Genomic DNA, 21,632 nt, shown 5'->3' with positions numbered 1-21,632 from the left:
CTCCTACTCCTGTTCGACCACTGAAACACGCCTGCTCAGGAGAGAGCACTTTCAGAGTGCTTTTGAGTGCTCCTGCTCTCCCAATGGAATTCGCCATAAGTGTCATTCCCTATCAGTTTGGTAGCACGGACAAAGAACTACTGAAGGTTATTCAGGATCTTCATATTGCAAGCTGTGCTGCCAAGGTGCCCCCCTACTCGAGCCGGAATAATGCCCTCCTCAACATTACTTCGGGCAAGGTACGCGGCTGCCATTACGGCCCTTTGCGCAAAACAAAATGTGCTTTTAGGCAAAACGACATCAGGAACAAATGCTTGTAATCTAGGTTATGACTTTTTGGAAGCCCTCACTCATTAGCTCAATATGTGTTGGGATAGAGGCCACATTCCGAAACAGTGGAAAAGAGCCAAAAATATTTTATTCCCTAAACCTGAAAAAAAGCTTACGATTGAAATTCTCCACCCATTATCTCTCATTCCATGCATGGGAAAGGTTCTTGAACATGGAGGAAAACTCTCTTTCTGCATACCATGATCAGTTTCAGACGTACACTTTCTACAAAGGTTAAGGCAGCACGAGCTTAAGCTAACAGCCAAACAAGGAGTCGCATTTTAAGCACATTGGACATTAACCTTCCTTGCAGCACGACTTTACAAGTAGCTATTTCTACAACACTGAGATAGCATCCTCATTCCCCCTCTTCTCGTGAAACGCACCCCAGTTACAACGACGAGCGACGATAGGCCAGGGCGCAAGCTCTGCGCAAACGCTAAGCTAAATGTGAGGACGTGGTTTACAGGGACGCAGCCAACTATTTTCGTCTCGACGTAATATTAGTTGCTGTAGTCAATAACCAGGGAAACTCCATTGCCTCTGGCCCGCTTCATACCCCAGTGGTGTATGAAGCAGCAGCCATTGCACTGGCAATGGTGGCCTTCACAAAAATCAGAACAGTAAAAAAATTCAGGGAAGCTTGCGCTCACGTGCAAGACTTGATCATTGACAGACACAAAGTTGAGTTTTAGTGTAGTTGTGGTGCCGTGGTTGACGTCGGCGGGATGGCATTTCATTTCCTTACGTCGAGCAACGCCAGAGTGAGCTCATCGTTTTGGTCGACGTTTTCTTGTGCCGCCCTGTAAGCATGACTTATCGTCTCTAGCAGATGCTTTGTACGCCGAGCCTGTCGAAGCACACCGGCCTCTTCCTTTCCTCGGCCATGCCAACTATCTGTGGCCTATCCACTATCCGCGACAAACTATGCACACGTATCAAGGCACGCGAGCATGAATGGTGTGCATTTTCGTAGTATTTTAAAAGCTGCGGACACCATACAGAAATGATTTGCTCAACAGCATCGCTGTTAATTAAAACCTCCAAGTCTGCAATCCTAAATTTCTCCCGAGGGCAGATCTCCGAAGAGGTGTCCGTACCTCTAACTTTTGGCTTCGACCCCGAAAAACGAACCGGCAAGTTACATCTAATCTGGACCGCTGCCCTCTTTGGCATGGCCAGGAGTGAATCCGCACACAACACCGCTTGCGGCTTCACCGACCTAGCGCACGTCAATCTGGACGGTGGCTTCATCTCACTGTCGGGCAGGAACAGAGAAGTGTCCTACACGGATATCCCCAACCACTGTCAGCTGACCTGAGCCTGTATCCCTCCCGGGAATCTGTGGTTTGGAGACACCTCCAGACAAATTCGTGTCGGAGCTTAATTGTCTACAGCTACTGTTACCTAGGACAGGTAACAGTAGCTGTCCCCCCACCGCCCCTGCAGAGTGCCACAGGTGCCAGGAAGAAGCAGGCCTACCACACATGCTATGTCAGCGTCCTCACACAGCCACACCAAGTTGCAGTGTTAATAGCAGTGGGAGACCGTACTGCACAGCTCCTACTTGGGGAGAGTAGAACAAGGGTAGGAGCAGTAAGCACCCTGGAACTATTATCACATCTGTCTCTGGCCCTCCAACACCTTTCACCGTATGAATTGTTCCAATTTTTACTGCCTCATTTGCTCAATTCTTAGTTCCCACCCCATTTTAATAAAAGGTGTATTGAATGTTAAATACTCCAAATCTTTGTGCATCAACCGTAAGTGCATCTATCGCAAGTGCAAGGGGCATGAATAAAAGGGGATGCTTAAAATAAAAAAAAATTACAGTGTAGCAGTGAGTGTGAATTTTAGCATGTTTTAGCTATGATGGGCATGTAAATTGCTTTTCAGTGATGCTGTGTGCCAGATACTAAGTTCCCTTCTATGTACACAATGGCGAGTTTTCCCCAGCAGAGTCCTGGGTATCGCGTTTACAATAGTGAAAATTCACTATCTGCTACTTATTTTTTTTAGGTCTTTAAGCAAAGCCTGCAAAGCTGTTAGTAGGCAACAGGTTAGTGGGCAACAACAGAAAAAGTTTATTCAGCACACAGTATGTCATTTGTGATGTCACTGCTTAAAATGATATTTGCATTTTCCTCGTGTTAAAAAAATCACAGCAACTGTACAGTACCATACACAGAAAAGTGCTGAAACAGTTCAAAGAAATAGGGATTTAAAGGCATTATACAGACAGGTAATAGTTTTCTGGTAAATACACAAAGTAATGCCACACTCTTAAACTAAAAAGATAATTGAGATTGATGTGATTTCTCTAACATAGCACGTTAATAGCAACTGAACAAGACGACGAGCTGCAGGCTTACAAAATTGCTTCACCGATGCAGTTGTTGGAGTCAGAAAAGAAATCTGTAAATACAGGATGTGTTGAGGACAAATGACCATCAATGCCAGACGTGCCCAGTAAGTGCAGTCTTCTGCTGAATGGCAAACACGCAAAAAAATGACTTGATACACTTAATTTACAACTAAAAACAACCTGCAAAACATGTGAGTATAATCAGATTGCAAGGTAAAACTGACAGGACTAAATTCCTTGGCAAGTTGCAGTATTCCAAAATGGTTTTACCAATGCTGCAAATATAACCCGCCGCGGTGGCTCAGTGGCTAAGGCGTTGCGCTGCAAAGCACGAGGTGCAGTCACTTTCATTTCCAAAGGTTGGGGTGGTCGGACCAGCGACAAGCGCCTTACCGAGTCTTGCGGCAATCTTAAATAACCTTGTGCCAGGTGACACAGTGTTGGCTGACAGAGGATTCACAATAGGTGATGCTGTTGGCATCCACTCAGCCAAGCTAGAAATGCCGGCTTTCACTAGGGGGAAATCGCAGTTATCGGCTTGGGACGTCCAAAAAACTCGAAAATTGGCTAATGTCCGCATTCATGTAGAACGGGTGATTGGGCTACTTAGAGGACGATACCGAATCCTGCCAAGCACTATTCCAATTGATCTCGTGACTGTGAAGCACAACGAGAGGCTCACCCAGCTAGACAAAATTGTAGCTGTGTGCGCAGCTCTAGCAAATCTGAGCCAGTCAGTTGTGCCATTCGAATAGGCATTTTCCAGCAAGCCGTGTGCATCAGTTTGGCTGAGACAACAATGTCTAGCAGTTTCCCTTATTGTGTGGGAAATAGGTGGGTGAGGCACGCCGTAGTGGAAGGCTCAGGATTAATTTTGGCCACCTGGGGCAAGAAGGGGGGGGGGAATCTTTAATGTGTGCCAAAATCTCGCAGACACGGGCGTTTTTGCTTTTCGCCTCTGTCAGAAACAGTGGCTGGGAATCGAACCTGCAATGTCCTTGGGCCCAGCAGCACAACACCTTAGCCACACAGAAGAGGATGGAATGGGAATAGCCGCAATGAAATGCCAATACTGGGCAACAGTGAAAAGAGCAGCAGGCATCCAATGCCACTGGTTAGAAGGCGAACATGACCATTAAGACAGTCAGGATGCAACGCATGGTTAGTGTGGTGTGTAACGGGTATGCAAAAAATGTTGTGTGGTGGGCATCTAAAATCGCCATAAACCATGTGTATTTATTGGAAGTATGATTTAGGGACTACCCAGCGATGGGCATAACAGCACAATGCACAGGCTACTGTACCAGGTAGTGCAATTTCTGATGATTGACTTATTGATGCAATTTTTTGTTTCGCTGTAGTATCTAAATGAACAGATGTTTTGGTTTTCATTGTGTGAGTTGCAGTTATGTTCTGTCATGAATATTTTAGCCCTGGTCATCTGTATGAATGCACTCTTCTGTTCAAACAGAACATTATGCGGATTTTGCTCCTGTAGACATGAAAAGCTGTTTCCTGGACTGTTCGACGATTTACCTCATTTCGTGGCGGTGAAAGTTTTGATGTGCCGTAATGTGTAAAATAAGCCCTCTGAATTTTCCATAATGTGAAATGCTATTCCACGCAGTGAATGGCAGCACCCATTGAGAGCCTAAAGCAATGGGAGTCTAGATGAAGACATCAAGCTTAATTTTGAACTGTTACGCTCGTGATTTTGATTCCAATGGTTTAGGTAGGTTATTTTTTGTCAGTTGTTACACCACTGTCCATTTTATGCTGCTGCTGCTGCTCTAGTAAACGTTCTTCAGCTTAGTTCTGTGTCTTCACAAAAAATACAGGGTGTTTGTAATGCTGCCCAATGTCAGTATTTCTTTCCCTTTTTTGTCCAAACTGACATTGATGATTGTCGTCGTAGTATGCAAGTTTTAAAGAGTTGTTAATGTTTTGTGCAAAAAAAATTGTGCATCTTAGTTAGTGACATGAGGGGTCTCAACTCACAGTGAGCAAGCAAGCCACAGTCAAGAAGTTCAGTCCCACATGGGAAGGTTGCAATGCAAGAAAGGCAGGGGGGAGGGGGGTGTAACAAATTGTCACCTAATGCTGCCGTTCAAACGAAACAAGTCCTTTCCCACACATTGTAAATATGCTTGGTCATTTCTGTATGGAATTTGGTGTCACCATTTGAGAAACAGTACTGATCTCCAGGATGACTAAAATCTAGGCACTGATATTTGTTTTACGGTGATCCTTTAATACATCAAAAGGTCAAAAAAAAAATCAAAAGGTCTGCAGGCCACATGTGGCCCGGGTGTTTCACACCCTTGCTTTAGATTAACTGTGCACAATAGGGCATGGCTATGTGTATCAATCGTAACACAAAGAATGGAAGGTTACAAGTGGAAGCACCCACACACAAAAACCGAATGGAATGGAAAAAAATGGTGTTTCCGTGTTCTAGATGCGGAGTGTCTTATGCTCGGGGGTATGTCACTTGTTGACCGGTGGCGACCGTCCGCACACCATCTGTGCATGCGCTCCTCTCCTTCTTTCCAAACAGCTGCGTACTCTCCTCTCCTCTTCTACCGTCTGCGCGCGCTCCTCCTCCGTTCGCTTCAGCTCTCTCGCGCGCATGCGCGGCTCTCTCTCTCGTAGTCTCCTCTCCTACAGCTGTGAATATAAAGGGGAGCGCGCGGAGCGCGCGTTCAGTGCTGCGCTTGCTTCGCTTGACTCCGTGCTTCTTCAGATGAAGTAGGATGGAAGCAACAGTCCCGTCAGCGGGTGCGCTGATGCAATTAAACATAACGGAAACGCAAACGGAACCCCCATGACACTCCGCATCCTACTCATGGTTCCCTTCGGGGAGATGGGTGTAATTTTTTTTGTACCCCAGCAAGGCTCCTTGTCTCTGTTTAGCTCCAAGTAGTAGTGCAGAAGTGACAACAAAATAGAATCGGCAGACTGCATCGGTGCTCCTGTGACCTACTGCAAACTATCACTAATATTTAACTGATGAGTAATTACATTGTGAACTGTTGGTTGGGTGGTGTTTTATTGATGTGTAATAAAATGTTTCTTGATAGACATGTTCTCATCATGCCATTTTTAATGGTGTCCCAAGCTGCTGTTAGCAGTTCCCCTAGGTGTAAGACAAGTTGACTTAACAAGCCTTGCTGCTGATGCCCGGAAACACCAATGTTAAGCTTTGGTGGTGCACAAAGAACATGGGTTGGTAAGCTAGTTGGCATTGCATAATGAAAAGTGGGTCTTACAAAGCAATATGAACAAAGGCAGGACAAAGCACTGAACTGTGACTGATTGTTTATTCAAGGAATAAACATACCAATGCGATTACAACCAATGAAAAGGCTAAAAGCACACCAAAACCAACACGTCATCTCGCCCCTTCCCTGCTACATAGCAAGGTTTTGATACTCGATTTCTTTTTTTGGGAGTGCAACTGAAGGGTCTCTAATGCACACATTATTAAACATTCAATTTCAAGTATGCCTATCAATTCATGTGTGAACTTTTCCTTTTCTAAGCAATGAACGCACTTCCCAAAAAGTGGAACACAAGCGTAACTTTTCGCAGTGTGACAAAATGTGGCCCGATAATTCAATGAAGTCCTTGTGCTCACTCTGTACAGATCACCATTTCATAACAGTTGAATTAGCCAAAATGAAGGCGATAGCCATGAGTTATCATTTCCTGGCCAGAAACCACGTCTTGCAAAAAATATTCTAGCACATGAAGAGTATGACCAAAATGTTTTTTAATATTCTAGCACATGAAGAGCACGACCAAAATGTGTTTCTTTTTTTTTTTCATTTCCACAGTCATTGTAAATTCAGATAGCAGTAGCTGGAAAGGCACCTAAATGCACATAAAAGGGCACCAGTCGACCTCGCTATTTATTTCTGAATATTTCTGTAGATCAGTTTCGAAGTGTGCTAAACACCATCACTGTATTTAAACCTGCTGCTCACGGATGCCGCAAAAAACGGCACTCTTGAGGCTTGCCCCGCAGGACGCACACCAGCTCCGTGAGGACGCCGTATTTCTTTTCTAGCAGCTGCATACGCCTGCAATGAAAGAGAAAGGAAAAAACGGGCTAAAGTTCGGGGTGAAGCAGAAAGGCACAATTACATCCATTATGTGCACAATTAGTTTTTCTAAACCAAGCAGGAGCTACAAGTTTTGTACGGAGACTGAAATGTCAGTTCTGCTGCCCCTAAAAACACATAATAGTAAGTTTCGCTAAGCGCTGCTGGCGCAAAACAACAGCTTGAGACGACGTTCGTTTCCGGACGGCGTGATCGAACAGCAATTTCTTTAAAAGATATATCGGCCGAAAAAGTGCGCAGGATAGAAGTACCCGAGGTTTTGACCTTTAACTGATGCTCGCCGGTTTGCTCACTCCACCCAAGGACAATCGAAACACAGGGCTTCATGCCCTGCGCTGAGATTGACAGAAGTAAATTGATCGCTGTGATCGCTGCATGCGATCCAATCACCTCACGAGAAAAAAAAAACACGTTGCTGCTTATGTTCGAGTCATTATCAAAAAAGCAGCCCTAAAAACGGCTTCCCTCAAGATGGCACGGGCGACACATTGGCACTGGGTTTCTCGTGCGCTAAATGTTTCACACTCAGCAAAACAACTCACCTGTGACATTAGAGCGCGGCGGCTGGCCATCAGCTGATCTGCGGCGGCGACTTGATACGCGTCTGGCGATAGGTAGACCGCACTGTACTCAACAGTACTTAGCGTCGAGTTATTACTTTGCGTTCAGTGGGCATCAGTTTGGAAATGATGCAGTTCATGCTGACAAACGACCAATGCGCTAACGATGCAACCTTTGCGCCCCGACCGACTCGCACTCGCTCGTAGGTGTGCGCAGAGGCTGGGGTTGAATTGCAGATAAGGTTGTCACACTCATGAGCTGAACCATGAATTTTCGCGTAACCAACGCTATCGCGGTGCAACAGACTGTCAAGCCACCCGCACACGCCTTGCACGAAAACACAAGCTCATATCGCGGACCGCGACCTGCCTGGCCGCCATGAAGGCACGGAGGAGAAGAGGAGGGCCTGATCTGCGGGCCGTGCGCACAACGTCGCCTAGCAACAGACGCTTGGCCACAGATATGGCGGCGCACGCATGGTTGCCTGTATGTATATGAATACGCTCTATAGGTTCCACGTTCTACTTGCAATGCATGTGGACTAGGGCAGCGCGGTTCCATAAGCAGCCGGGAAAGGAGGAAAATACTCGCAAACCAGTTCACTAGGCGGCCGGCGTGCCATCTGCTTCCGGCGGTCCAGTGTTGCCTGTGCGCGCTGGGCTGTTAACATCGCTCGGAGCGGTGTGCTCAGCTGCGTAGTACGAGAGTGTTTCGCACCGTGCACTTAGTTTTTGCGGAACTTTAAAATGTTTTAGCCAATGCTGCGATTTCGTTCAAGGCAGAAACATCGCTTGGTTAGCACTGTGGGGTGGTGGGTTATCGAACTACCAGACAAAGCGAGAAGTCGCCGACAGCACACATCTGCACGACACTGTCTGGAGAAAATGCAGTGCGGTTGCGACGTGTTTTTGCCGCATCGGTTTCCAATGGAGACCGAGTTGAAATATCGCTGGACGCCGTTGATAAACCGCAATGACTTTGTACCAACGACCGACTACAGAGTTTGTTCGTTGCACGTCTTGTACGGCAAGCAGACGGAGCAAAATTAATTTATCACACGCAAAGCTGCGACAGGGGCGATTAAACAGAACCCCCTGAAATGTTCGAAGTAACTTTATCCTTTACAATACAATATTTATTGGTTAATTGATTGATTTTGGGGTTTAACGCGCTGACGCTTTACAGGCGATGAGGCGCACCGAAGCGGAGGGCTCAAGATTAATTTTGACCACCTGGGGATCTTTCGTGTGCGCCGATAAAATGCAACATTGCAATAACTTTTGGTTGTTTATAATCAATTTAAAATGACGTATATTGTTCGCTAATTATAGCCGATTGGCATAAAACAATGCCCTTTCAATCCAATATAACCCATCGTGGCATTTTCTTTACTTTTTTTAAGCGAACGCATTACACAGCCAAAAGATATGAAAGCATAACTTTCTCCATCTTACACTCTGGTGGATAGCAGGATAAGCAGGCAGCCCAATGTGGAAACGCAGCTCGAGATACGCGAACGCTTCATTTGCAAAATAGCTCAAACTGTCCACAACGCGGTCAAAGTAAAGTCGCTCATCCTTTCGCGTTGTCACACAATCTAAAGTGCTACAATTACAAAGCAGTTACTGCTGATCGCGTAAAGCATTCGTGGTGCAAGCACAGGGTCCACAAAGATCGCCTCCGAGCGACAGCTGCAGGCACATGCACTGAGTAGCGTTAGGCCAATCACGACACAACCTCCGAATAGTAATTTGACTGGTTGTGCGGTCGTGTTATTTTTCCAACCGGGTAATTTCGTTTTGTCAGTAACCATCATAAGGCTAGTTTAGAAAGATTACGTTGAAATGCATTGTCAACAGCGTAGCGATCGCCTCGTCGAAAGTCTATCGGGAGCGCGGGTCAGCGTGACCCACATGCTGTGAGCGCTCCGCATTCGACGTGCGCGCTTCCGTAGACATGACTAATAGGTGAACATAACAACCATGGTGGCATTAAAAATTCGCATCTACTCCTCGATATCGATTTCTATGTCAGTCGGTTCCACACCGGTAGCGTTTGCATCACGGAACTGCGGAGCACCACCGGCACCACTACTACCATTGCTACTGCTGCTCGCAACAGCCGGGGTCGGCATCTTCCTCTCTGGCAGTGAATTAGGACCTAAAATCCTCCCGGAGGTGGTGAAAACAAAACAGAACACACGCACAAAAGCACTGCAACCACTAACTTAACGCCAAACCCCTACAGTTCACTCGTTAATGTACGGGCACCGAACAGACGCACGGAGAGAACGCCACCGCGGCGGTTTCGGCGTTCGCTTCATAGACGGCGCTAGTGTCTGGTCAGAAAAAGCAAATGGCGGCGCCCACCTCTAGCAAGGAAAATGGTGTATAAACGTCGAAGTAGGGCGCCTCTATTCACGCGCATCTCTGCCGTACGAATGCGCTGGCATCGAGCCACTCGGCCTGCAGCAGTGGAACGCGGGAAATTTAAACTGACTTCAGCAAACTTTTAGCGTGGTTCCCTTGCGAGGAGCGCTACGCAAGAGGAACCACATGAGAGGTGAGCGGGAAAGCGAAGGTAGGGACTTACTTCGCAAATGTCGACAAAGACCATCGTCTTTTGTTGACATTGGCAACGAAAGGGGCAGATACGCGGCCAATTTTTAATTTGCTGACCTAATGTTATGGTCCACTTTGATCCAGGCATGCGTCATGTAAAAATACCGACCTTCTTATTAATGCGGACGTTTCGCAGAGACCAAAGACTACCAGCAGGTGCGCAAGGTTCCGTTTAAGCACGCCGTGCATGGGGGCGAGGACGTGGCTCTGTACGCCATGGGACCCATGGCGCACCTGGTGCGCGGCGTTCTAGAGCAGCACGTGGTGGCACACATCATCGACTACGCCGCCTGCCTCGGAGACAACGTCACCCTGCGATCCAGATGCGACGACGGGAAGCCGTAGCTGCCTTCTATTCACGAGACTGTTTTTCGCCTTTCGCAAATACTACACGTGCACATTATAGTGAATAAATTAGCTTTAAAGCCATCGGTAGAAATTTTCGACGTCAAGAAAACGTGGTTTTCAGATGAAAATGCAAAAATCCTGAAGTAAGAGTTGTTTGACGGAGAGATAAAAATTTTGGTACACCTCAAGGCATGCTACCTTCTAGCTATGATAGGTTGTTCAGGCATTTAGTCAGAGTTAGCCATGCCGTCATGGCATCGAGCCTACTTTTATCTTGACAGATAACTGCGCTCCCTTGAGCAGATTACGACGACTCTAAAGAAGGCGACACGAATGAGCGAGAATGTGTTGGCCGATATAACAAGAAATGCGTGAATGATTACGTGCGTGCACAACGTTAAAATATTTTCGGCGTGGTAGTCAACTGCAATTATGCAAGTCCGGATCTGTTAAATCTAGCAGATTAGTCTCTGTGATGATTGGTCATGGTTCAGGGGAGCATCGAATTCTTTCCAATGTTTAATTTATGGTTTCGAGTATTAAGAGTTCACACTTTGAATCAGATTAAGCGCACATGACTTTTGAATAGTGTCGCATTGATACTTTACACTTAACAGATATGAATACTAAGCAAGAATAAACTGTTGGTAACGTCCTTCGCGTGGGTTTTAAAACGCTACCATTCTGAGCCTGCAGGGGTGGAACAGGGTCCATGGGTTTGGGAGCAGTCCTGGGAGCAGGAAAAAGTGCCTTTTGCAGCAGGCTTGGAGCATCCAGAAAGGCATTTTTGGAGCAGCTTTGGAGCAGCCAGAGCAGCTATGGGAATATTCTTCCCTGTGGGCATTTAGGGGTGTCCTACTTGAAGAGGAAACTTCGCGAATCCAGAGCCGCGCAGAGGCGAACCTTATATGTTGTGCAAGTTATCTTGGGCCGATTGTCGCTTTTTGCTCTTGAACAATATCTGAACCACACGTTGGGCGCGGCCGCCTTGAGAAAAGGGTCGTGGCTTATCACATTGATCATCCAAACAATAAAAGCACGAATCTTTTTATATCCTGTATCCTGCCAGCCATTTATATTTCCTTGCTGCGCAAACAGGTATCCTTGCTTCACTGTAAAAAAATTCCGTCAATTGACGGGAAAATCTGAACGGAACATGCCCCGCTTGGGGGCGTTGAAAGGAAATTGATCGTGTTTCTTCACAACGGGAAATGTTCCATCACTTCACGGGAAAAAATGTACGGTAGATGTCCTGTTGAGCAGTATTGACGAGAAGTTTCCCATTTTTGTCCATAACGGGAAATGTCCCGTGAAATTCCGCCAATTCATGGGAAAAAAGTGTACGGAATTCGTTCCGTTTGGCAGTGTTGCAGGGAAATTTCTCGTTTTTGTCCATAACAGAAACGTTTTTCTAAAATTCCGTCAAGTTACGAGAAAATGTAAGGAACATGTACCGTTCAGCAATGCTGCAGGGAAATTTCTCGTTTCTGTCCATAATGGTAAACGCCCGCTGTAAAGAAAACTGTGGTTAACAGAAAAACGTGAAGGTGATTTATTGCTGTGCCCTTTCTGTAATTTCTAAACTGGACAGTTTCAGGATTACAAAAATCTGTAACAGACTCCTTGACCTCAATAACGAACATTCTGTGATTCCGTAATTGATATGTATAAATCTGCGTTTCAGCTACTATAAAATGCCAGTTTGTTCGTTGATCCAAAAACTACTGCTATATTTCTTACATATGGTCTCACCTGTGCAGAGGTTGTGACCAGATGTCAAAAAAATCGGGGGGTTCCATGCCAGCCTAGTATATCTGATCATGCTTTTTCACCATATGCATGCTTGCAGGCACAGCCTGTAGCTCTGCCTGCAAAAGATTCTGACACAGGGGTTGGGTTGAACACAAAATGCACACAGTTTATTTTTTACAAACTGAACCCTCTGCCTTGTTCCGTGGCATCACCTAAAAAGGGAGAAAAAAAATAAGAGCAATTAGCCACTTGACAAAATTTTTAACCTAAAACTCAATTTATTTGCATTACAACATTCTCTGCTCCATGAACAGAGACACAGAGAAAGGAGTGGTAAAAAAAGCTGTAGTGACAGCTTGACAAGGCTGCAGCACACAGCAGTACGCACTGGTGCTTCTAACTTAAAAGCAGTAGTGCGTAGAGCACGCACTATGCTTGTTATAGCTGCACAGCACAGTCTGGCGCTTCGGGATTGTCTCGCATGACACTGGCCAATTGGCATAAACGACGTGACCCTGTTTGTTGAGCACACTCAATGTTTCACGAAATGATTGCTGTCAACCATTACAAAAATAAACCAGGTGCAAATCCGGTGAAAAACAGAGCAAGTGTAGACAGCAATCCTGAGTGGCATTGTGGCGCAATCTAGGAGAACTGTCGGTAAACAAGGCGTTCCGCTGTACACCGCAGCCTCAGTCAGGCTACTAATGTTCGCTTAACGACTTGCTTTGGACACACAATCACAGACAGCACGAAACACGCGATTCAGCGGGAGAATGAAACTTTTTGTCTTAAATTGTTCAATTTCTCAGTGAATTACGCATTGTTTGCTGCTGGACAAGTGCTGGGGGCACTATAAAACAATAATCTGTCAAATAAAACAAACACATTTTGTCTTCATGGCTCCTTTAAATCAACTACTCAACCAATAATTGTATACAATGAAAATTATTATCACACCACCTTTCAGGAAAAGGTCCTTGTTTAGCTCCCTATAACTTACGTTATAGACGTGATGAAAAAAATTTTCTAATTAAATATTCTTAATGTGGGAAAGAATACTTTGAAGTACCCGAAACAAGTTGACAGAATTTACATTGGAATGAAAAACAGAATTATACAGTAGCATTTTCACAGGCTTGAGGCAATGTACCGGGTGAGCGAGGTATTTGAGGACACCATTCCTTATCGCCATAGACACGAGCAGGCGCATCATATATATTTAGGTGTATGGCTTCTTATACGCCGACCCCTTATGCTTCATACTGTGCAGTTTGTTCAGAGATGGAAGTGTACAAGTTGAAGCAGGAAATAAAATGCCCCGCAGTCCTCATTGCGCACCACAGCGACTTTGAAAATGCTACCTTTCTGAAAGGAGCGCAGTCTTCCGTTTACAAAGTGCAGACAGAGGTGGTGTGTTGTGGCTATGACATGGCAGGTGTAATGAAAAGGAAAAAGCACAGTCAGCGAACAGACATCGTCAGAACCCCTTAATTTCTCCGGCGGTGGTGCTATCCATCTTTCACAATGAGGGTGATGGCATGCTAGCACACTTTTTTGCAGGACTCCGCGTTAACGCTGACGGTTACGTGGATGTGCTTGCTACTGTTGTAAACCTATGGATAGAGAGTGTTTCAAAAGAAAGATCACGTCTTTCATCAAGATGCAGCTCCTGCCCACACCGCCTGCGTCATCCAATAGTGCCCGGCTGACGTCTGCGACCCCGTCACTCCCAACTTGTGGCCTCCTAGCTCTCCAGATTTAAATCCTCTTTACTACTATGTCTGGAAGAGAAGCCAACAAAGGACCGCATAATACAAAATACTGGCTGAGGGCTGCCATTTCTAACTCAACGGCCAACATCTCTAAGGGGCACCAGATCCGTGCATGCAGCCGTTTGTGTGAAGCCGAATCGAATCACTTATTGCTGCCAATGGCGGATTCATCGAGTAATTATGGAATTAAACCATTATTGAAGTACTTCGCAAAGTTTGGTGAATATATGTCTGATTTTGCTGGAGATATTCTGTTGTGCCTGACGCCAACGTTCTGCCACTTTTTATCGTTGCACCAAAATATTAAACAAACTGCAGGTCTTGGATTGCTTTATAGTTTATTCACTTGGCCAGGCAAGCACTAGGAAATAATGCCGCCAGAGGTTGCATAATCAACTGCAGCTCGGTAAACAACCGTTTAAAGGCTGGTTTGAAAATAAATGTATTACTGCTAAATTAACCGTTTTTCAGGCAACCTTTTTTTCAAATTTGAAATATACATTTATGTGCATCCTATTTTCCAACTAGTCGGGTGATCCTGTCTTATAAGCATACTGTGCCTACGATAATGCAGCATATTGCCACACCTAATACTTCAACTAGATGCTTGTCTTAAAACTCATTCTGTTTCAATTGTGAACTGTTGTGGGCAGCCTGCCTGGCTGCAAAGGCAGAGTGAAAAAGTGGTTTCGGTGTCTTATGGTCTGTTTAACAAATATTTGGTTTATTGCGAAGACATCTTAAATACAGCACCCACAGTCGTAGTGCATTACCATAATATTTTTTGTCAAAAGGCTCCTGGTGAGTCAAATACCAAATAATGCGGTCAGCTTTGTAATCCAAAAGCGTTGAGTGGTAATTACAGTAGACTCTCGATAAACGGAACTTCAAGGGACCGGAAAAATTAGTTTCTTTTACCAGGAGTTCCGTTTACTGAAATAGATGTGTAAAAGTTGCACATTTGTGTGCGTACGCACTCTTCATACCATTTTGCAGAACTCTAAGCACTAGACGGTGAATGTAGCTGATAGTTTTTTAGAAAGCAAGAAAACTAAAAAGAGGTTTAGGCACAGCATTCACAAAGTTGATTTCGTAACAATTAGTTGCTGCGCACTACAAAATGCATCAATTATTTTTGTTTGAGTCCTTGAAACTGCATCTTCCCGGAGGCTAGAGGCCTCAACTTCGTGAGTATTACGAGCCACCGAATGTAGAATACGGCAACGCGGTAATGAAGCGTGAATAGCACCACGATGGCACAAACAAGGCAGAAGGAGCTGAGCCCTATAACCTCAGCGTCTTGAATCGAGACCAAACGACTGGAACAAGAACTGCGATATTGCATTCGTTGCGCTAACACGGCTGACCACTAATGAGACGAGGCTTACGAGGCCAACGAGGTAAAAAAAACATGGAGGAGAAAAAAACAAAAAACAAAAACGAAACAGCCGGAATCGTAAAAAGCTGCTTCTCATGCCGATGGGTTTCACAAGATGTTCCATTTCTAGTTCCGTTTACACAATGGCGCAGAAATTCTAGTTCCGATTACCGGGAGTATCTTTCCGTTACCTGAATACAAAACCAACCAACTTACAGGCTAATGTTCCGTTTAAGCAAGAATTCAGTTTAACCGATTTCCGTTTATCGAGACTCTACTGTACTTGAAAATGGCTCCAGCTATTCACTAATCATATGTGGTTCGGACAAAGGGCAGCTTTATTCTCTCAAAGCTTATTTCTGATGGTCCCCCGCATTTCTAGCAAGTGTGCCTGCCATTTTCAACCAGTTTCCAGCAGTTTCGGTTTCGTTTTTGCATTGCAAAATTCATATTTGGCGCTACTACGCAGTTACCCAACTACAAGCTCATTTGCATGGCGCCTCCGTTGCCCGCTACTGCTCCTCAAAACAAGCATGCCACTCATGCTTCCACTTTATCTATGCCTTGCTTCTGCGATAAGAGCTTCCGCTGAAAGTCAAACGATAACACCAAGTCGTCGGGTATCAGTTCAGACGTGGAGAACGCTTCCAATTGGCCTTGAACACCGCCAGCTGTTTACCGGCCAGTTTTGGTTTTATACGAGGGTATTTCCGGAGGACTAGTGTCGCTTCTTAGTAGTACTGTCTATTTTGACGAAGTCTCCAACAGCCTTGTATTTGCTTCTTTTCAAAATTGTTAGGTGGTGCTGCAATGTAGTAGGCTCGTGGTGCTGAACTCGCGTCACAGCCCAACGGCGGCTTGGTGAAAGCTTGCTGGCATGATTCTAGCGCATCGTACCTTATTCCTGCAAGCAGGGCTACCATAGTGAGTCAGAACATGATAATAAACCGTAAATGAAGTTCTGACTGATAAGTGATCATCAGAACGTCAACAAGCATCCACCAAAGTTTGGTTCTCAACTGCAAGCGGATTTTTTCACATCACTTGCTTGCCTTCAATATTGTGCCGGTCATAATCATTGACAAGTTGTTTTTACACCACGTGGAGGGTAATCTGGGCCTTTAATAATGTCACCCACCACATTTATTCTAGGCACCATCCAAAATAGCAAAATTGGAAATAGTGGTTGGGCTTCGCCATATGGCACGGGCACCACGCAGGTTAACATTTTCTTTTATATCTGACAAATTGTACTGCGCAACTCAATTTTTTTTCTAGGATGAGTTTTTGAAATGACTACCTACATAATGCATATTTTAATTTTTTTCTGCTACTGGTCGTTTATTATACACAACGTACTTTTTCTTTTTTTCTCCGGCGCGTGGACAAAAATTTCGAATTCGATAATTTTTTTCACGATCACTATTAAGGAAAACATTATTAAAGCTGGTGTCGTTGGAAAGCGCGTGGACTAATCTGCATTTTATGTCACTGCAATGTGTGCCTAACGAATATGTATAGCACAAAAAAATGTTTTGTTAGACCCTTCAAAATTGGTCAATTTCCCGCGGTAACGAAGAGTTAAGGAAGCACACTGGTCCCAGAAACTTTTTTTTTGCTTTCCGATCAATTTTGACGAAACTTCATGGGCGGGTTTGGTTTTTTTGGCTGATTTCAAATATCTAATTAGTTTTGATGTAAGGTAACTAGTTTCCGAGTTAATAAAACAATTTCCTTGATTGTTCCCGAGAACAATAGGACAAAAACTATTCAACAAAAGATTACCAGCAAGACAATGAATAGATACCAGAAGTTGTGGAGAATGACATGTTGCAAGCAGTTTTTTTGTTTTTCAGTTACATACATGTTTATGTCAATTATAACTTCTAGGTTTGATGTACTCCTGCTAACCAATTACAAATAATGCTAATTAAACAACTACTGAAACACAAAATGCAAAATCTGCTTCCCTTATCGGATGGTTTACACATACAGCTTCACAGTGCAAAAGAAATTATCTTCCTAGCTGCACTACATCCTGGGATGTACCTCTTGAGAATTTTGTATCCCTGCGATACCACTCATGGAGAAAAAGTGGGGGAATTATGGGAAAATCATTATTTATTTGTTGAAATTGGGCCTCTGTGGCTTTTATAAGTACCTGGTACTGTTCCGAGGAAAAACTGCGCAAATTAGGAGAGAAGTGATACCTAAAAAAATGCTTTTTTGGGCAATTTTTTTGGTCCCAAAGACCCACGTGCCCCCTTAATAAAGAATGCTAGCTGGCAACAATTGTACAAAATTCAAGCCCTAACGCAAGGTTTTGGGAATGTGGCGAGGTGCGAGATAAAAGCTTCGATACCACATCATCCTCAACTGCAGCGAAATGCGCGCCAGAGATTCAGGACTGATTTGCCCCATCATCGATACTTTCTCTAAAAATTTGTTGTATATAGCCAGATCGTTCTGGTGCACTGCCCTACGCGCTTGCATTCGTTGTGCATCTTGTTTACGGCTCGGAGTTGTAGGAAGGGTGAACAGTGCAGTGCAGCATTCTGAAGGGGAAAAAAATACTGGCTACTCCTTACGACAAGGCATCTGCAAACCCACGAATCATGCAGGGAAAAAAAACTGCCTCAAATATTTTTGCCAACACCACGCCGTAAAGCATGGTTTTTCGTTGGGAAATGCGTTGTGAGCGTGGCAGTGTCCAGCCGTACCAACACACTCTGTGCTACCTTTGCGGAAGTGCCGCCGTGCGGTCAAGGGGCCAGTGCATACACACCATAAGCTATTATGTTCTTTTTTTTAATCTGAGTTTTTATGACTTGAGCCAGGCCTGTGATTTTTGCCACACAGTGGTGGCCAATTATTTTGGGCACCTAGGTGGGGTAATATGACCCCTTGAGCCAGGCCTGTGATTTTTGCCACACAGTGGTCCCCAATTATTTTGGGCACCTAGGTGGGGTAATATGATCACTTAAACAACACAAATACACCCACTGTAGCAGGGAACCGAGGAGAACACAGCTCAGTAAAACAAGCTTTCTTACTGAACAACCCAGGTTATTTTAAGCTTTTTTTTATCCAGTCCAGAATTTTTATACAAAAGCTATCAGAACTGCAGAAATTCCTGCTCTACAGCTTGACTGAATAACCGGGCAGACACGTTACCTGTGAAAGAAAATTCATTGAAAATTAAAAAATTAAATCTGCACTACAGTCCAAGTTTACCAAGAAAGTAGTGGGCACGAGTAGAAATTACTTCAGCACCAAAGCACGCATCAAACAGGAAACCAAAGCTAGGCCTCCTGAAAATGTGCCTCACCTCTGCAGAAATCCCACTGCTGTAACTGCTGGCTCAGCATGCTCCAGGTTGAGTACTCAGTACACAAGTAGGAGCAGGCAAGTTGCCTCCCGGAAGTTGATCGGCGCCGTGAATAGCACCTCTTGCTCGCAAAAAGCAGCAGCGCCGCTGATAGATGCTTCCTGCAAGCAACCGAAAAAATGTGATAAACCTTGCCTTTCAAGGTAACCAAGTGGCAGCATTTGATTAAAAATAAATTCGGGGCTCAGCGCTGGGGCAACGGGATGCTATAGTGCAATGCTATAGTGCAACGCCAAGTGCACTGAAACATTCGACCTCTTGAAAACTACTTCCATTTAGTCTGCCTCAAAAGCAAGATACAAACGACCATTAAACGACCATCAAAAATCGGCAATTTTGAAACTGAAAATTGAGAAGAGCGCGGTCATTACAGCCAGGCTGGTGACATTGCAGCCGGCAAACGAGCGGCCAGCCAACGTAGAGCAAACCTGCACACAACCACGTTGCACTCGCAGCAACTATAGGGGAAGCACGCCCAGTGGATCTTGACTAATTACCATAGCTGGCCGGAGGACCAAGACCAAGCACCGATTGGTTGCAATGTCGCTTCCGCTTCATGGCTGTTTGCGCAACCTGCTGGCAGGCGCAGCGTCGTCTGCGACGAAGAGTTTTTAAGCAGTTCCAACTGATTAACAAGGCATTTCATGGAGCTACCAGTCATGTCCCACTTGGTTCGGCGATATGTACTGTAGCGAAATGTACTGCATGTCAAAAATAAATTTGGCCGAGGCGAAATTTGAGTGCAATTGGCCTTTGATTGGCCCACCTAGAGTTCTTAATGTACACACGACCTCTAATACCTCACCTTCATCATAAATACGTTCATCATAAATACGGTAGTTACAGCCAGGTACTAACCTGTGACCTTGTGCACAGCAGCAACATGCCTCAGCCAGTAAGCTACTGGCAGGTCAGTACCATTCTGAGTGGCCTGAAGCAGGTAAACAGGCATAGAATTCACCAATAAAGCAAGTCTCCAAAAAGAATTTTAAAAATGTAAATAAATTATGGTTGCACTAAAGGTACACCTGGCCTATGGGGTGCACTTCAGAGAGGGGCTTCGGACTACCTTTCACCACCCAGAGATCTTTAACGTGGTTCGTCTTAACATAGTGATTGTTCACACGGTTCCTGATAATGCACAGTCACAGACAACATAAGATGAAATGACAGCACGGCAGCCAAGAGATACGCTATTTAGTAATTGCGCAGGAAAATAAAAAGAGGGCAAAACAAAGTAAATATCCCATGCGCCACCGAAGTATATCTACGGGTGGCCATTTATGTTATTCTAAATGTATTTTGCTGGAGCAAATACCAAATAAAGTAGCTCGTGATAGCTGTTGCTGCACATGTTGCTGGCGCTGTAGCTTGAGCAGAAGCAGTGCAAAATTCTCAGTGAAAAGGTCCACATCTCTGCACTGGCTGTCACTGGGCTCCTGAATCAACGCGAATGGGTAGGTCCTGTGGCAGCTCTGGGGCAGTTTCAAGTTTATTCACTTCTTCCAGTCTGTATAAAGTGGTCCTATTACAATATCATTGTTTAGGTCATCAGACTGCACTTTTGTGTCCTTTGCTTCTCTGTGGCACCTAGGCTCGAGGGGTCATAAACGGGCCAGCTGACCTCAACATGCTGACACAGCCCGAGGAAGGACGCACAACAGACGCGGTCCCATTCTTGCAGTGATCCACAATGTGAGATGTGCTTCATACATGTTGACTAGTGGCTCCCACATGCCAGCATAGAACACAAGAAAGCAGCATTGTCTGTTTGCCCATCTTGTTTTTTGTGGTGTCTGAAGATGTGGCTCATGAAGGTTTCATATTTCCTGAAAACCACAGTGTGTGAATTGATGGGACATAGCATACACCCCCCAGCACACTGCTGTGAAATGCCAAAGGTTCAAAGTTGGAGAGCCTCGCGGAAAAGGTCTGTCTACACCAGCTGCACCTTTTTATCCTGCAGTGTTATCCGGAAATGACACTATCAGTAAAATGTAAATATCCCTGCAGCAATCATTCCTTCGTCGATGTTCTGCACGGAGAAACGTTTAGCTGCGTAGTTACATTAATGAACATCTGTACTCGTATGACCGCCACCTTTAACACAGAAAAAAAAATGTGTTCTGTGAGCTGCGCCTTCTACGGCTGAATGAGCTTTGCAAAATCAGAACTGGCATCCAGCCTCACTTTCACAAAGGATGTGCGAGTATAATTTATGAAGTAACAGCGAATACTCGCGGCAGGTTCGTAAGCGTATTTCTCAAAGAACTTTACACTGCAATCAGAACTGAACATGCATGCGGCGCTCGGACAGTGTTCCTGGACTGCGGAAATGCCGCAGAAAACTACGTGATAAAATGGCCAGCTAGGTTTGAACTGGACGCCAGTTACAACCTACGGCTGTTCAGAAACGCCGACCAACGTGACATGCTCTCCCGCGCCAGATGCACTCAGCGCCATAAGCGTGTGATAGTTGGCAAGTCGTGTCAGACTTTCGCCGTGCCAGGCCGCGCTGTCGTGCGAGCATGCAAAGCTCGTGAATTTGCGCTTGCACTAAGATGGCCCTCCATGATCAACATCGAGTGGTAAGAATTCAAAGAAATTGTAAAAGAGAGCTTACCTTCTCGAAAAGCACGACGGGTGTCTCACGGCGACGTTTCACACGCCGCGTCGCACATGTTGCGCTGAAAGAGTAAACTCATTAAACGCGCCCTGTGGCGCATCACTTAAAATAAAAGTAATAAAATGACGCTTACCTGCTGTCACGCTATCTGTCGACCAAGCGATAACTCCGAACGTGCGAAAGATCACATGAAAATGCCGCAAAAGCAGCGCGAACAACGCACTCCGCGCAGCGAAAAGGAAAAACAACACAAACAGTCGAACCGTGCGCGATGGACGAATGCGGTACTGCGTGCATAGCAGCCAGCGAGGAGGTGCAGTAAGCAGCGCCACCATGATTGCAGGCCACGTTTGAATTTTGAGTC

At 45.2% G+C, this 21,632-nt stretch overlaps 1 protein-coding gene and 1 long non-coding RNA gene across 2 annotated transcripts in view; one reads left to right on the top strand and one right to left on the bottom strand.

The window, feature by feature from the left end:
• Window positions 1-10,394, top strand: part of LOC144153411 (alkaline phosphatase, tissue-nonspecific isozyme-like) — a 107,953-nt gene extending 97,559 nt beyond the window's left edge. The window contains exon 8 of the mRNA XM_077685059.1: window positions 10,138-10,394. Within this exon, the coding sequence (XP_077541185.1) occupies window positions 10,138-10,346 (209 nt within the window). The 3' untranslated portion in view covers window positions 10,347-10,394. The remainder of the gene's footprint in view (window positions 1-10,137) is intronic.
• A 1,867-nt stretch (window positions 10,395-12,261) lies between these two features.
• On the bottom strand, window positions 12,262-21,491 carry LOC144151509 (uncharacterized). Its single transcript, XR_013318887.1, has 4 exons — window positions 21,402-21,491; window positions 21,266-21,329; window positions 18,583-18,743; window positions 12,262-12,313 (listed from the first exon to the last, which is right to left on the bottom strand). It is a non-coding gene; the product is annotated as an uncharacterized LOC144151509 (long non-coding RNA).
• Between the last annotated feature and the right edge of the window lie 141 nt (window positions 21,492-21,632).

Source organism: Haemaphysalis longicornis, unplaced genomic scaffold (assembly GCF_048455015.1).
Source record: "Haemaphysalis longicornis isolate Haplotype H1 unplaced genomic scaffold, Haemaphysalis longicornis Haplotype H1 scaffold_9, whole genome shotgun sequence".
NCBI classification, from domain to species: Eukaryota; Metazoa; Arthropoda; class Arachnida; order Ixodida; family Ixodidae; genus Haemaphysalis; species Haemaphysalis longicornis.
This window is presented reverse-complemented; position numbering and strand designations above follow the sequence as displayed.